Below are 16,816 nucleotides of genomic sequence, written 5' to 3' on the forward strand. Positions count from 1 at the left end.
AAAGCCTGATAGCAATATGGACAGTAAGATCCAGGCTGAGATGGTCACAGATGGAGATGAGGAATTTGTTGGAAACTGGAGCAAAGGTGACTCTTATTATGTTTTAGCAAAGAGACTGGTGGCATTTTGCCCTTGCCCTAGAGATTTGTGAAACTTTGAACTTGAGAGAGATGATTTAGGGTATCTGGAAGAAATTTCTAAGCAGCAAAGCATTCAAGAGGTGACTTGGGTGCTGTTAAAAGCATTCAGTTTTATAAGGGAAGCAGAGCATAAAAGTTTGGAAAATTTGCAGCCTGACAATGTGATGGAAAAGAAAAACTCATTTTCTGAGAAGAAATTCAAGCCAGTTGCATAGATTTGCATAAGTAACAAGGAGCTGAATGTTAATCCTCAAGACAATGAAGAAAGTGTCTCCAGGGCATGTCAGAGGTCTTCACATCAGCCCTTCCCATCACAGGCTCAGAGGCCTAGAAGAAAACAGTTTCATGGGCTGGGCCCAGGGTCCCTGTGCTGTGTGTACCCTAGGGACATGGTGCCTTGTGTACCAGCCACTCCAGCCATGGCTGAAAGGAGCCAACATAGAGCTTGAGCCATGACTTCAGAGGGTGCAAGCCTCAAGTCTTGGCAGCTTCCACATGGTGTTGAGACTGCTAGTGCACAGAAGTCAAGAATTGGTGTTTGGGAACCTCCGTCTAGATTTCAGGGAATGTATGTTAATGCCTGGATGTCCAGACAGAATTTTGCTGTAGGGGTGGGGCTCTCATGGAGAACCTCTGCTGGAGCAGTGTGGAAGGGAAATGTGGGTCAGAGCCCCGACACAGAGTACCTATTGAGGCACTGTCTAGTGGAGCTGTGAGAAGAGGGACACTGTCCTCCAGGCCCCAGAATGGTAGATCCACTGACAGTTTGCACTGTGTGTCTGGAAAAGCTGCAGACACTCAACGCCAGCCCATGAAAGCAGCTGGGAGGGAGGCTATACCCTGCAAGGCCACAGGGGCAGAGCTGCCAAGACCATGGGAACCCTCCTCTTGCGTCAGTGTGACCTGGATGTGAGACATGGAGTCAGAGGAGATCATTTTGGAGCTTTAAGATTTGACTGCCCTGCTGGATTTCAGACTTGCATAGGGCCTGTAGCCCCTTTGTTTTGGCTAATTCCTCCATTTGAAATGGCTGTATTTACCCGGTGCCTGTACCCCCATTGTATCTAGTAAGTAACTAACTTGCTTTTGATTTTACAGGCTCATAGGTGAAAGGGACTTGCCTTGTCTCAGATGGGATACTGGACTGTGGGCTTTTGAGTTAATGCTGAAATGAGTTAAGTCTTTGGGGAACTGTTGGGAAGGCATGATTGGTTTTGAAATGTGAGGACATGAGATTTGGGAGGGGCCGGGGGTGGAATGATATGGGTTGGCTGTGTCCCAACCCAAATCTCATCTTGAATTGTAACTCCCACAATTCCCACATATCATAGGAGGAACCCGGCAGGAGGTGATTGAATTTTGGGGCGGGTCTTTTCCATGCTGTTCTTGTGATAGTGAATAAGTCTTTATGAGATCTGATGACTTTAAAAAAATGGGAGTTTGCCTGCACAAGTTCTCTCTTTGCCTGCGGCCATTCTCATAAGATGTGACTTGCCCTTCCTTGCCTTCTGCCATGATCATGAGGCCTCCCCAGCCATGTGGAACTGTGAGTCCAATTATACCTTTTCCTTTTGTAAATTGCCCAGTCTCAGGTATATGTCTTTATCAGCAGTGTGAAAACAGACTAATACAAGCAGCTTTATTTATAATAGCCAAAGTGGAAACAATCCAAATGTCTTTCCACTTATGAATAGTTAAAGAAACTATAATACCCCTGGAGAATAGAAGTTTACTTAACAATTTAAGAAAATCAACGGCTGGGCGTGGTGGCTCACGCCTGTAATCCTAGCAATTTGGGAGGCCGAGGCGGGCGGATCATGAGGTCAGAAGATTGAGACCATCCTGGCTAACACGGTGAAACCCCGTCTCTACTAAAAATACAAAAAATTAGCCAGGCGTGGTAGTGGGTGCCTGTAGTCCCAGCTACTCGGGAGGCTGAGGCAGGAGAATGGTGTGAACCTGGGAGGTGGATCTTGCAGTGAGCCGAGACCGCGCCACTGCATTCCAGCCTGGGCCACAGAGCGAGACTCAGTCTCAAAAAAAAAAAAAGAAAAAGAAAATCAACAACAAATTACTTACTGCAACAACTTGGGTAGATCTTGAGGACATTATGCTGAGTGAAGAAAGTCAAACTCAAAAAGGTTATATACTATGTGATTCCATTTTATAACATTTTTGAAATGACAAAATTATAGAGATAAAGAGCAAGTAAGTGGTTGCTAGCCAGGGATTTGGGAAGGGGGATGGGTGTGGGTGTGACTATAATGTGTAACCTAAGAGAGTTCTTTTGTGGTGAAGTAACAGTCCTATATCTTGAATGTGGTGGTAGTTACGTCAATCTATACATGTGATAAAATGTCATAGTATGATTCGCAAAGGGAAATCCGCAACCAAAAAAAAAATGAGCGTATAAAAAACTAGTGATATCTGAATGGTTAGCTATGGTATAGATAACTTTATTGCACCAGTGTCAATTGCCTGATAATATACTATATTTATGCAATCTATCATCATTGGTGGAGGCTGGGTGTAGGGTACACAGGAACTCTCTGTACTAGTTTTGAAACTTCTGGTTAATCTGTAATTAATTCAGAATGAAAAGTTAAAAAACAATGGAAAGATCAGTTGGTTGGGTTGACTACCTATGTGGATAATCGAAGTCGCCAAGAATGAGGGTGATGTTGATGAGGGGTATGTTAATGAGAAGTTCGTAAACCAAGACACACAGCCCATAAGATCATATAATAAGCATCATACACACATCTCTAAAATGAAGCATATGTTAAAATTTTGTCATATTTTCTTCCAATTGGTTTTTAAAATAAATCAATACAATTTTACAGATATACCTAGAGGCTCAAACCTGCATCTCTCCTCTCACTGATCTCTTCAGAGCCTCTGAAATTGATATGCATTATTCTCTCATATGTGTAGCAGGATGTTGAAACAGGAGTTTTAACTGAAATATCAAGACACTAGGCTGGGTGGGGTGACTCACACCTGTAATCCTAGTACTTTGGGAGGCCGAGGCAGGCAGATCACCTGAGGTCAGGAGTTCAAGACCAGCCTGGCCAACGTGGAAACCACGTCTCTACTTAAAAAAAAAAAAAAAGACACTATAGATACTGCATTTCAAAAGAGGTGCAAGGTGAAATGCAGAATTTAAATGTGAAGTTTTTGGATAACCAGTTACCAACTTTCAATCCATTATCCATATCAAGCCTATAAAGAAGTTTAGAGTTGGATTTTTATGTGAGGAACAAAATGTTGAACTTAATTTAAAGATGAACTATCTTCCCTAATTCCACTTTGGGTCTTTTGCAGGCAAAAATGCTGCACCAGAGAAGGGGGTGCTTTCCACTGCTTCTCTCTTTCCCCCTACTCCCCCACTTCTCTTTGTTCTATCTCCCTGTTGTTTTTACCAATGTTTTCTGACCCTGAAGGATGTGACATATTCCGGGGAGGAATGTTGGGAGGGTAAGACATTGCCTTTTGGCTTCTTCTGCTAGGCTGACCTGGCTGGCCTGCACAAGACTTGGATATTGAACAGTTCATTCCAACTAATTTCACAAAAGGATTGCCAACCCCTATCACTTCAAGGCCACTACAGACACTGGTCATTGTTTAAAGCACTCCAGCCTTATGAGCCTTCTTTTTTAAAAATTAAATTAAATTTTTTTTTAGAGACAAGGTCTTGCTCTGTTGCCTAGGCTGGAGTGTAGTTGTGCAATCCTGGCTCACTGCAGCCGTGACCTTCTGCACTGAAGCAATCCTCCCACCCCAGCCTCCCAAGTAGCTGTGACTACAGCATGTGCCACTGTGCATGACTAATTTTTAATTTTTTGTGGAGATAGTGTCTTGCTATGTTGCCCAGCTAGTCTTGAACTCCAAGCCTCAAACTCCTGGACTCAAGAGATCCTCTTGCCTGGGTCTCCCAAAGTTCTGAGACTACAGGCATGTGTCACTGTGCCTGGCCTTTAGAGTCCTCTTAAGAGGGATCTTGCAACTATGACCAGTCCATTTTCATGCTGCTCATAAAGACATACCCAAGATGGGGGCAATTTACAAAAGAAAGAGGCTTAATTGGACTTACAGTTCCACGTGGCTGGGGAAGCCTCACAATCATGGCAGAAGGCAAGGAGGAGCAACGCACGTCTTACATGGATGGCAGCAGGCAAAGAGAGAACTTGTACAGGGGAACTCCTCTTTTTAAAACCATCAGATCTCATGAGACTCACTCACTATCATGAGAACAGCATGGGAAAGACTTGCCCCATGATTCAATTACCTCTCACTGGGTCCCTCCCACAACACATGAGAATTCAAGATGAGATTTGGGTGGGAACATAGCCAAATCATATCAATGACAAAATACTTGGGGTGGCACAAGGAAAGAAACTCATTTACATACAGATCACCATTCCCTAAATTACTTCTATGCTTTTATTAACAATGCTACTATGAATTCCCTCCTTTCCCATTTCCAGAAAAAGAAAAAAAAAGAATTTATTGGTACAGTCAAGAAAGATGGAGATGTTCTTAGTTTAGACTGCTTTTTCTAAGAAAAAAAAAAAAACAACAACTGGAAAAACAAAGCTAAAATTAATCTACCCAAAGTCACTGAGGAATCACTAACACACTTCAGAGGCATGAGGCTGAGAGAAGAGCAGGTAACTGTCAATGCTGGCAGGATAGTGTTGCTCTCAAAGTCCTGTCTGACTGACAGGGCAGAGGTTCTTCCTCACTGCTCCAATCTGCTTCCCGACAGCTCCAGGGTTTCCTGAGGAAGCCGCCCTCCACCTTCCTCCACCTCAGGTGTGTCCTGCAGAGCCTTCTGGAGAACCAGCTTCAGGTTCTGCCAATTTTGACGCTGCCTAAAGGAGCCCATGAAGAAGTAAATGATGGGGTTGGCACTGCTGTTAAGAGAGGACAGGACATCTGAAACTGGATGCAAATGACAAAGGAAGACATCAAATCCACGAGGATCCAGAATAATAGGAACCACTTAATGCCAAAGGGCAGGCTGCAAATAAGGAAGAGCAGCACTGTGAGCAGGATGGTCACACAGCCTGGTCAGCAGGATGTGCAGGGAGCCACAGAGAATCCTGACCAGCAGAACCAGGCTGGACTCACAGAGAACCACAAAAAAATTAAAAAATAAAAAAATCAGCCACACTGCAGTGATGAAATCAAATGTCCAACACCAACCATAGTCACCATCACTAACTAAGAAGCCACAAAACTTCCCTTCCAGGGTACTCAGCAGCAGGGACGGGGCCCAGAGCAGGGCACACATGACTGTTGACAGGTTTCTTGGGTGGCAGCAGCAGTACCAGATAGGCCACAGGATGGACAGGCAGCGCTCGGTACTGATGGCGCTCAGCATGCTCAGGCCTGCAAGGTAGGCAAAGGTCATCATGCTGATGAAGAAGTTCAGAGTGTCCAAGTCACAAGTTAGAAGAGGAGTCTCATTTGTTTTTATTTACTGGTGTGAGCTCTGTCCTTCAGGCTGGAATGGTTGGATCCATGCTCAGAACCCTCCACTGGTGCCCCTGGAAGGTTATGGGAGCACAAACAAGATTTGAACACCATCTGTATGATCTCTGATTTGTAGGACCACTCTGCAATGTGTGAATTACTGTCCCCATTTTACGGAGAAAGGAGACAGGCTTATAGAGAATAAATAACAAATCAAAAGGTAGAGATCCCTTGAAACTAGATTCAAACCCAGTTCTCGCTGGCTCTAAAGCCTGAGCTCTATTGCAGCAGAGGTCCTCTGCTGACATGGGACTATTCTATGCTGGAAATACCTTCACTCAACCGGCTAGGGCTATGGACCCAAGCATTACTCTCTCCTGGACCAGAAATTTTCCCTCAGGTGCAGCAATTCAGAAAGACAAAGAGGTAACTGTGACACCCCCATGACTAGGAGTGGTCTATCCATGGAGGAGAAAGAAGACCATGATTTAAGGGACATGAGAGCAATGTAACATTTTTCCAGGACAGATGTAAGAATGGCTGGGCCTTGTGGGTTAGAAATGGCTCTGTGTGTCCATCATTGAAGTCAGAAGCACTTTTTATAACCCCAGTGCCTAGCTCCTTGTTCAGCACACTGTGTTCTCCACAAATATTTATTCAATGAATGAATGCATGAATGAGGAGCCTAATGGTAGTGGCAGATTTGGTGGTTAAATGGGAAATAAAAATGAAGGCACAATTAAAAACATTAGAACACACATATATAATGAAATGAAGAAAATTTCATTTATTCAGAATTCTTTTTCTGAACAGCTCTGTGTGTGTTAAGAGTAATTACTGATGTGTGCCCAGATAACTGAAGTTGACCACTGATGTGCCTTTGATATGAGGACTCAATATGGCTTTGCTGAACACCTGGAAGCATTTTGGTACACAATGTTGGGGTAGGAAGTGGATTTGAGCTGAATTGCTCAGCAATATAGTGGATGAAGGAGTGAGTGTGAGGTCTGAGTGCCACTGAAGGAGGAAATTGAAGTGTAGGAATAGAGATGGAAGACTACTAAGTGGTGTGCACAACATAAACCTACTTCACTCTTTCCCAGGAGATCTTTAGGAGAGTTTCTTTTGCTGGATAAATCTTCTGTGTGAGAGGAGTCTATGTTGGGATATAGAAAAAGCGCCAGGCTTGGAGTATAAAGAGAGATGCTCATGCAGATTTCAACTGGAGACAGAGGACTAGCTCTCATCCAGGTAAATAACAGCAGCTGATTGAGAGTTTACCAGCTACTGTCTCCTTTAATCTTCTCAAGAGCTTAGGAGGGAAGGATTGTTAATATTCTCATTTTACAGAGGATGGCATAGGGGCACAAAATGGATGCATAATTATTCCTTGGTCTCACACAATGTGGATTTGAACTTAACAGGGCTGCCTCAGGATTCAATCTTAGGTCCAGCCCTTTGGCCCCAACACCACCAAGCGTTCAATACACATGTTTGAGGGGGAAAGCAGGGGAGTAATTCCCAAGTTACATCCAAGTTGATTGTCAAGATTAGGGGTTGAAAAAAAGCTAACTATAACAAACTTCAGTTAGAGAGAGAATGAGAAGCAAATCAAATAGGAAACAAAAGAGAGATGGGTGAAAGCCAATTAGGAACAGATAGGAGAATCCAGGAGCCCTTTTCTACCCTACAAATGTAGTCATCACTCGGTCATCCAGAGGATTCAATAAATCAGGAGGCCTCTAAGTGGAAAGAGGATGCATCTTCTTCCGACGGTGGAGAGAAGCATCAGGCGTGAATGCATCCACCATGAGCTCTCTTAGAGAGACAAACTCCCACAGCCTTGCTTGGCCAGGAAAAGAAAAGGAAGGAAAACCAAGACTTCCGTTGCTCCCACGCAAGGTACTGAACAGTTTGTAAATGTATTATTCGGGTGTGATACATTTGTCTTCCTTATCAAAGCTGAACCTTCATAACTAAGTTGTACCTGTATTTGTTCACTATTGTGTCCTCAACATTTAGCATGTGCTCCTGAGGGCCACTTTGTGTAATATTCTCAGTTAATACAGGAAGAGGCTTAAAGAGTACATTGGATTTTCCTGTTCACATCATGAAGAGCATGGCCAATACCAGCCTCTGTCTTCTGGAGCCCTATCTGAGGCTTTTCCACTTTCTTCTGCCCTATCAATCATTATTTCTTGGGGGAACACCCAAAAAATTGTCATGTGAACACAGAATCTGAGAGACTATTAGGGTCTGTAGAGACTGCTAATGTCCCCTGCTAACCATTCCTTTCCTCAGTCACATAGTATTGCTTTTTTTTTATTTTTTATTTTTTTGAGATGGAGTCTCACTCGGCCACCCAGGCTGGGGTGCAGTGGTGTGACCTCGAGTCACTGCAACCTCCGCCTCCCAGGTTCAAGTGATTCTCCTGCCTCAGCCTCTCGAGTAGCTGGGATTACAGGCAACTGCCACCATGCCCGGCTAATTTTTGTATTTTTAGTAGAGACAGGGGTTTCACCATGTTGGCCAGGCTGGTCTGGAACTCCTGACCTCAGGTGATCCACCCGCCTTGACCTCCCAAAGTGCTGGGATTACAGGTGTGAGCCACTGCGCCCGGCCTGTCACATAGTATTTCTGAGAGTTACAAATCATGAAAAGGATCCTATTTACCCCAACCCCTGCCTTGATGTTTATGACATCTTGTGATTAGGCACTAGACAATGGTAGGTGAGCAGATATGATGTAACTGACTCTTGGATTAATGGAAGAAGTGTGGTCTCCCTCTCTCCTCCTCTTCTTCATCCCAGGCTGGAATGTTGATGTCGCTGGAAGCCTGCAGAATCACAAGATGAGGGCACCTTTCTAGGGATTAGGGAGCAGCAACATGGAAGGGCTCCTGGTGTCTGATGCCTGGAACCTCCAGCCCAGCCCAGGTCTAGTAAACTTTTTTACAGAAGTCATTGTTACTATGGGACTTTTTTAGAGCAGCCACACTTATACTCTGACCAATAAGGAAAAAGTTTTTGCTTTTTCAATTACATTCCATTTTCAGGGAATTTTTGATGAATATGGAAGATTATTTCATAAAAGTGACACTACAGAAAGAAAGTGCAAACAGGAAGAAAAGTAACTGATGGAGATGTGATGAAAAAAATGGTTTAATAACATTTAGACAGAGAAAACCCCAGGAATAAAGGGAGGTTTGAGGGATCATCTCATTGGCCCTGGATATTTTTTCCCCACCCTTTTCCATTCTGTTTGACATCCCAAGAGGGATGCTTACCTCATCAGTGGGTTTCTTTTCCTTCTGGTTTCTGGTTGAATTGAGCCACTGGGAGATCCCAGCAGGAGGAGAGTGATTTTGGATTTTCACTTCCTGGCTGTCTGCCTATGTGGCTGTGTGTTGGTGATGCAGGGCTCCTCCACCTGCCTGGTTGTCCTCTCCCGCCCCTACAGCTAGCTACAGGTAAAGCTATGATTTCAATGATAACTCCTCCTTCCCTGTCCCTTTAAACCTAGGAGAGGAAGCAGTGCTCCACTATTGCTGCTCAGGGTGCTGCCCTAGGCATTGTCTCTTTCCTTTAACTCTGCCCATCTTAGTAAATAGTTCCCTCATGAAACACTCCTCAATTATTTCAGTTAGGACCATTTGTTTCTTCCTGGACCTTTCCAAATATACAAAGGAGAATAACTTTGAAAAGCAAGTAATGCAATAAAACCTGGGTGTACAGCAGTTCAGCTCTGGGAAGCAATGCCTGTATGTTATCCTACTCCTTAAATGAATGTAAGAGGCAGCTTCTTTCCATGAAAGCAGATTTGAATGGTTGGAATAAAGGGAGTGATACAGGGAGATGGATCCGAAGAGAGAAAGGTCCACTTGACTCCATTTGGAACTGCCATAGTTTAGGCTGCCAGTACTCAGTCTCCAGAAGGAGGCCTCATGTCTCTTGCCTTTTCTTGAGGGAGGCACCATCACCCACTGCATGTAGCACTCCAAGGTATAGGCACAGGGATATAAAACTAGAGCAAAAGTTGTAACTGGAAATCAGACAGTTTTTGGTATATACCCTTACCTTTCCTCCATTCTTTTATCCAGAGGTGGAGAGTTGTCTGGTGCTGAATGGGGACAGCCTTTCTTGGATTGGGTAATGCCTGAGAATTTTTCTTGTTTTTCCTTTTTCTTTCATGAAATTATTATTATTTAAATAGTTTTGGGGGAACAGGTGGTATTTGATTACATGAGTAGGTTCTTTGTTGGTGTTTCTGAGATTTTGGTGCACCCATCACCCGAGCAGTGTACACTGTATCCAATGTGTAGTCTTTTATCCCTCACTTCCCTCCCGCCCTTCCCCCCAGTCCCCAAAGTCCATTATATCATTCTCATGCCTTTGCACCCTCATAGCTTAGCTCCCACTTAAGAGTGAGAACATACAATATTTGGTTTTTCATTCCTGAGGTACTTCACTTAGGATAATGGTCTCCAACTCCAACCAGGTTGCTGTGAATGCCGTTATGTTGTTTCTTTTTCTTCATCCACTCATTGGTTGATGAGCATTTAGGCTGGTTCCATATTTTTGCAATTGCAAATTGTGCTGCTGTAAACATGTGTTTACGGCTGCGCTTGGTGGCTCATGCTTGTAATCCCAGCACCTTGGGAACCCGAGGCAGGTGGATCACCTGAGGTCAGGAGTTCAAGACCAGCCCAACCAATATGGTGAAACCCTGTCTCTACTAAAAATACAAAAATTAGCCAGGCATGGTGGTGTGCACCTATAATCCCAGCTACTCAGGAGGCTGAGACAGGAGAATTGCTGGAACCCGGGAGGTGGAGGTTGCAGTGAGCCGAGATCACACCACTGCACTCCAGCCTGGGCAATAGAGTGCAACTCCATCACAAAACAAAACACAAAACAAAACAAAACAAAACAAAACAAAACAAAACACTATGTGTTTACAGTGTCTTTTTAATATGACTTCTTTTCTACCTGAGGATTTTTCTATGTTCTCTAATTGTGAAGATGCCTACAGGAGCAGAAGTGAAAGTTGACTAAACCAGGCTTATCAAGTTGCTGGACATCTTGTGATTTCCTGCACAAGAACTACAGAAAAATTAGAGACCAGAGGCATTTGAGGCAGGATTTCTCACTAAGATGTTTCTTAGCCTCTACCCCATTTCCACTAACACATTAGCCTCTCTCATCCCATCCTTTCTGGTTCACCTCCCTGTAAGTAATTGCTGTTCTGGACCCTTAATTGCCAACTGCAAGCCTAGGTAGTACCATCAAGCAATGAGAGCTTGCATTGTGGAGCTTTATAGCTAAAGAATAAAGTGGATCATAGGGTCATTCAATACTTACAATGGCCTGATTCTACTTTTCTTGGTATGTTTTCTTTCTTTCTTTTTTTTTTTTTTGTGATTCCAAAATAGAGATTTATTTATTAAGGATTATTTAGTTTCTGCATAAAAATCTCCAGTTGTTCCTCATTGGGTTTTTTCTTTTAAAACACACATCAACTCTTTTGGGGTTGCTTTGTTTGCCCCAGCACTTTAAAAAATACAGCTCTTGTTAGCGCCAGGAAGAACAGTTAAGGTTAAGGCAGTGAGGCGTTTTCTTGGATCTTAGCAGCTGAAGGGTTCATCTCTCCCTGTCAAGAGAATACACACAGTAGGTAGTTTCTTAGGTTGGAAAATGTGTCCCTGAAGGAAATAATTCTGCAGAAGAATGCAAACAGAGTCTTCTATGGTCAATTGTTTGTGCCCTATAGCTTTGAAAGAAACGTCTCTTGGTCATCAAGGGCTTGCTGGTTGGTTTCAGCTGTAAAACAACAACAACAACAACAACAACAAAAACAACCAGAAAAAAGAAAACGAACAAAAAAACCTGTCTAGTGAGACAGAAAGAGCAGGGTTTATAATAGTGCTGTGAGGCTGGGCTGTGCAAACGGCATGAGAATACACACCAGTTTGCTTTTTAAAAAAATCCCACATAGGGGCCCTGCATAATTTCAAATCAAACTCTTTATAGTCCTTAAAATAACCAAAATAGCAATACAGTGAGAGTCTCATAAGGTCACCTGCTTTTTTTTTTTTTTTTTTTTTTTTGAGACGGAGTTTCACTCTTGTTGCCCAGGCTGGAATGCAGTGGCGCGATCTCAGCTACTGCTACCTCCACCTCCCGGGTTGTAGTGATTCTCCTGCCTCAGCCTCCCAAGAAGATGGGATTACAGGCATGCGCTACCATGCCTGGCTAATTTTATATTTTTAGTAGAGACAGGGTTTCACCATGTTGGTCAGGCTGATCTCAAACCCTCACCTCAAGTGATCCACCTGCCTCTTTTTTTTTTTTTTTGAGATGGATTTTTGCTCTTGTTGCCCAGGCTGGAGTGCAATGGTGCGATCTCAGCTCACTGCAACCTCCACCTCCTGGGTTCAAGCGATTCTCCTGCCTCAGCCTCCTGAGTAGCTGGAACTACAGGCGCGTGCCACCACACCTGGCTAATTTTTTATATTTTTAGTAGAGATGGGGTTTCACCATGTTGGCCAGGCTGGTCTCAAACTCCTGACCTCAGGTGATCCGCCCGTCTCGGCCTCCCAAAGTGCTGGGATTACAGGCGTGAGCCACGGCGCCCAGCCATCATGTGCTTATTTTTAGAGCGAGGTGGATGACACCATTCACCCAGAGCCATGTTCCTCGTTGGTGACAAAACAAAACCAAAAAACCCTAGGACTTGACACATTGGAAGTGTTAATCGATTTTTACCACACCGAAATGAAGGTATAAAGTCAGTCTGTGCTGTCGTGAAATTCCAAGGAGATTTGGAAGTAAGATCATTATTTACTGGTCCTTTAGAATAGACCAAAAAAAAAAAAAAAAAAAAAAAAAGACTTAAAAAACGAGGGCTGTCCCCTGCAGACTCTGGCAGGACCCTGGGCAAGACCCTGGGGGATGCAGACCAGGGGCAGCTCACCGACTTGATTCACAGTGATTCTGGTTTGCCGTTTCTCCGTGTGGCCACGAGTCGGGTGCGTGTCCAGCGGTGGGCATGCTTACACCTTGTAGTTAAGCTCAGCGTTCATCTGGGTGTATGTCTCGTAGATGACATCGATGGTCGCCGTGTAGTTGACTAGGAAGAGGGGGATCTTCTCCAGGCACTCCTCCTCCGTCACATTCTGCCCCTTGGAGAGCGCTTTCAGGAAGTCGGACTTACAGGAGGCCGCGTACAGTGCTGCCTGGAAGATCTTCTGCACGGTCCAGCCGTGGTACTTCTTGAGGGCCATTTCGTAGGCCTTGGTGGCGTTGACGCGGATGAGGTTGGGGTGGTTCTCATCCCGCTCCTCGTCGCAGATGCTCTGGAGGAAGACCTGGATGAAGCGGAGGCCTCTTTTCAGCCACATCAGCGCCAGTGTGGCCCCTACTTTGGGCCGCTCTGCTCCATACATTTCTTTCTCCACCTCCAGGATGTTCTGCAGGGTCCGGAACTTGGCTGGGTTGGTGTCGTACACAGCTTTGATTTTCGTGATGTTGCCTCTTATGTCTGCCTTGATGGGAGTAAACACTGGGGACCCAAGGCAATCGAAGAAGGGCGGCAGGTGGGACACCGCCTTGAGGAAGGGCCCGGTCTTGATCTGCTTGTCTGCCGGCAGCGGCTTCAGCAGGTGTTCGGCCAGCAGCGCCATTTCGGGGTCGAGGCCCGTGGTGATGCCCCAGCCGGCACCGCGGGCGTCCACACCGCACCCCCCGCCCGCCGCCGTCAGCGCCGGGGCCGTCACAGCCCTTTTTTTGGTACGTTTTCATGATCACAGTGATAATGCATCTATGTGTGTATTTTAATTCCAAATGACAACGTAGTACATACAAAGTGAAAGAGTCCCTAAATCTGTTCTCCAGAGGCTTCACTTTGCTACACTTTTTATTCTTACTTTTTAAAATTATGAGCTCTGAATAGTAAACGTATTTCTATTTTTAATTTATCAGTATTAAGGAGTGGCTTAATGGACATCCCTTATAAAATGTAAAGAGTTCAGCACATATAATATATCCTTATTTTTCCTCCCTCTACTTCATGAAATTTGTTATTTATTTTCATTTGGTATGAATATTAAAAAATTAAAGGCTTATCTTCTATCACTGCCCTTCTTGTGTCTCATGCTGTAGCCAAATTAAGCTACTTGTCATTTAAAAAATAATGTCATTTGAATTAGAACCTATTTAAAATATTCAGAAATATTCTTCAATGCTGAGCATATATTTTAAAAAGACCTTGTTATGGGCTGAATTGTGTCCCTCTAATATTCATATGTTGAAATACTTAGCCCCAGTATCTCAAAATATGAGTATTTTGGGGAAGGAGGTCTTCAGAGAGCTAGTTAAGTTAAAATGAGTTCATTAGAGTGAGCCTTAATCCAACATGACTGATGTCCCTATGAGAAGAAGAGATTAGGACACAAACATACAGAGGGAAGACCCTGTGAAGACACAGGGAGAAAAAGACCCCATCTACAAGAACAGGAGAGAGGTCTCAGAAGAAACCATGATGATACAGCAGTATACATCTCTTAGAAAGCTAAAGTAAAAAAATACTCATAGTTTCAAATATTGGCAAGGATTTAGAGAAAGTGGATCTTCTATACATTGCCAGTGGAGAAGTAAAATGGTACAGTACTCTAGAAAACTGTTTTAATTTTCTTAAAAAGTTAAATATACACTTACCATATCACTCAGCAATTTATCTTTGGAATGTATCCAAGAGAGTGGATAAGGATGTTCACTTAAAAGTTTGTACACAAATGTTAATAGCAGCTTTATTTAATAGCTAAAATGGAAACAAAGCAAATGTATTTTCACCAAGAATAATGACACAACACTTACTGTATCCCTACAAGGAAATACTCCTCAGCAACTAAATTAAAAAAGTTTTTGGACAGTTCAAATTGTATGGATCTATCCTGTACAATGTGATGCTGAAGTACATAGACATTGTGGTATAAATTTAGCTAAATAACAAATATATTACCTCATATGGTATTTTTGTGGTGAGAACACTTACCCACTCTGCATTTTTCAGAACACAATATACTATCATCAGCTACAGTCACCATGCTGTATAATAGATCTCTTAAAATTGTTCCTCCAGGCCGGGCGTGGTGGCTCATCTGTAATCCCAGAACTTTGGGAGGCCGAGGTGGGTGATCACCTGAGGTCAGGAGTATGAGACCAGCCTAGCCAATGTGATGAACCCCATCTCCACTAAAAATACAAAAATTAGCTGGCTGTGGTGGTGGGTGCCTGTAATCCCAGCTACTCAGGAGGCTGAAGCAGGAGAATCACTTGAACCCAGGAGGCAGAGTTTGCAATGGGCCGAGATTGCACCACTGCACTCCAGCCTGGGTAATAGAGCAAGACTCTGTCTCAAAAAAAAAAAAAAATCAGTATATTTTTTCAATATACTGATTTCATTTCCCTTGGATATCAACCCAGGATGTTCCTCCCATCTAAATGTAATTACATATCCTTTGACCAGTGTCTACTCATCTCCCCTTTCACCTAACCTACTTAGCCTATGGCAACCACCATTTTACTCTCAACTTCTGTGAGATCACCTCGTTTAGATTCTACATATGAGTGAGATCATGCACTATTTTTCTTCCTGTGCCTTGCATATTTCACTTAACAGAATGTCCTCTGGCTTATCCAAGTCACTAGAAATGACAGAATTTCATTCTTTTTTAGGCTAAATAGTATTCCATTGTGAATATGTACCACATTTTCTTCATCAGTTTATCTGTTGATGGACACTTAGGTTAATTCCGTATCTTGGCCATTGTGAATAGTGCTGCAAGAAACATGGGGATGCAGATATCTTTTCAATATACTGATTTCATTTCCCTTGGATATCAACCCAGGAGCAGGATTTCTGAATATATGGTAGTTCTATTTTTAATATTTTGAGGAACTTCCATACTGTTTTCCCTAATGGCTGTACTAAAATACATTCCCACCAACAGTGTATGAGGGTTCTCTTTTCTCCATATCCTCTACAATTCTTGTAATCTTTTGTATTTTTGATAGTAGCCATTCTAACTGGAGAAATGATATCTCATTGTGGTTTTGATTTGCATTTTCCTGATGATGAGTTACATTGCACATTTTTTCTTATATCTATTGGTCATTTTTGAGTCTTCTTTTCAGAAATATCTATTCAGTTCTTTTGCCCACTTTTTCACTGGTTCATTTGTTTTATTGCTATTGAATTGTTGGAGTCTCTTAAATATTTTGGATGCTAATCCTTTATCAGATGTATACTTTGTAAAATTAGTAGAAGGAAGGAAATAATAAAGATCAGAGCAGAAATAAGTGAAAAGAAGACTAGAAAAACAAAAGAAAAGATCAATGAAATGAAGAGTTGTTTGTTTTTAAAAGGTAAGCAGATTTTCTCCATTCAGTAATTCCAGAAATAAATAATTCATATGTTTAAAATTATGTACCACTTTGAATAGTGTGATGAAATCTCTTGTGGTCCTGCTTTGTCCTTCCTGGGATGTGATTCACCCCTTTGCCTAGCATATCCATGCTGTGTACCCTACCTACCCATTTGTTACTTAGTAGCCCTCTCAGTTGCTAGATCAGTTGTTGTGGTATCACAGTGCTTGTGTTCAAGTAAACTTTATTTTACTTATTAATGGCTCCAAAGCATTAGAAGTAGGGATGCTGGCAATTCAGATATGCCAAAGAGAAGTGGTAGAGTGCTCCCTCTAAGTGCAGGTGAAAGTTTACAACTTAATAAGGAAGAAAAAAAATAGAATGTGGAGGCTGCTAAGGTCTACAGTAAAAACTAGTTGTATCATAAAGGAAGCAAAAAAAAAATCATGCTAGTTTTGCTGTTGCACCTCAAACTGCAAAAGCTATGGCTACATTACATGACAATTACTTAATTAAGATAGAAAAAGCATTACATTTGTGTGTTGAAGAGATGAACAGAAATGTGTTTTGGTTGCTGTCAATTGAAACACTTTTCATACAACCAGTGGGGGTCTTGGAATTTATCCCTTAAAGATAAGATGGAACTACTGTAAAAGGAAGGAAATAATAAAGGTTGGAAAAAAAACTAAAAAGCAAAGGGGCCAGGTGTGGTGGCTCACGCTTGTAATCCCAGCACTTTGGGAGGCCAAGATGGGAGGATCATGAGGTCAGGAG

At 42.9% G+C, this 16,816-nt stretch overlaps 1 protein-coding gene and 1 pseudogene across 1 annotated transcript; both read right to left on the minus strand.

The window, feature by feature from the left end:
- Nucleotides 1-4,881: 4,881 nt before the first annotated feature.
- On the minus strand, nt 4,882-12,667 carry LOC129008634 (mas-related G-protein coupled receptor member X3-like; annotated as a pseudogene).
- A 2-nt stretch (nt 12,668-12,669) lies between these two features.
- LOC129008071 (glycolipid transfer protein-like) lies at nt 12,670-13,306 on the minus strand. Its single transcript, XM_054439819.2, has one exon. It carries the CDS (start codon nt 13,297-13,299, stop codon nt 12,670-12,672), a length of 630 nt encoding a protein of 209 aa, XP_054295794.1. The 5' UTR covers nt 13,300-13,306.
- Nucleotides 13,307-16,816: the final 3,510 nt, after the last annotated feature.

The sequence above is a fragment of the Pongo pygmaeus genome, chromosome 9 (assembly GCF_028885625.2).
Source record: "Pongo pygmaeus isolate AG05252 chromosome 9, NHGRI_mPonPyg2-v2.0_pri, whole genome shotgun sequence".
NCBI lineage: Eukaryota > Metazoa > Chordata > Mammalia > Primates > Hominidae > Pongo > Pongo pygmaeus.

What these genes read in the sequence shown, in the direction of transcription:
- LOC129008071 (XM_054439819.2), bottom strand. Translation starts at nt 13,299, where the DNA reads ATGGCGCTGCTGGCCGAACACCTGCTGAAGCCGCTGCCGGCAGACAAG.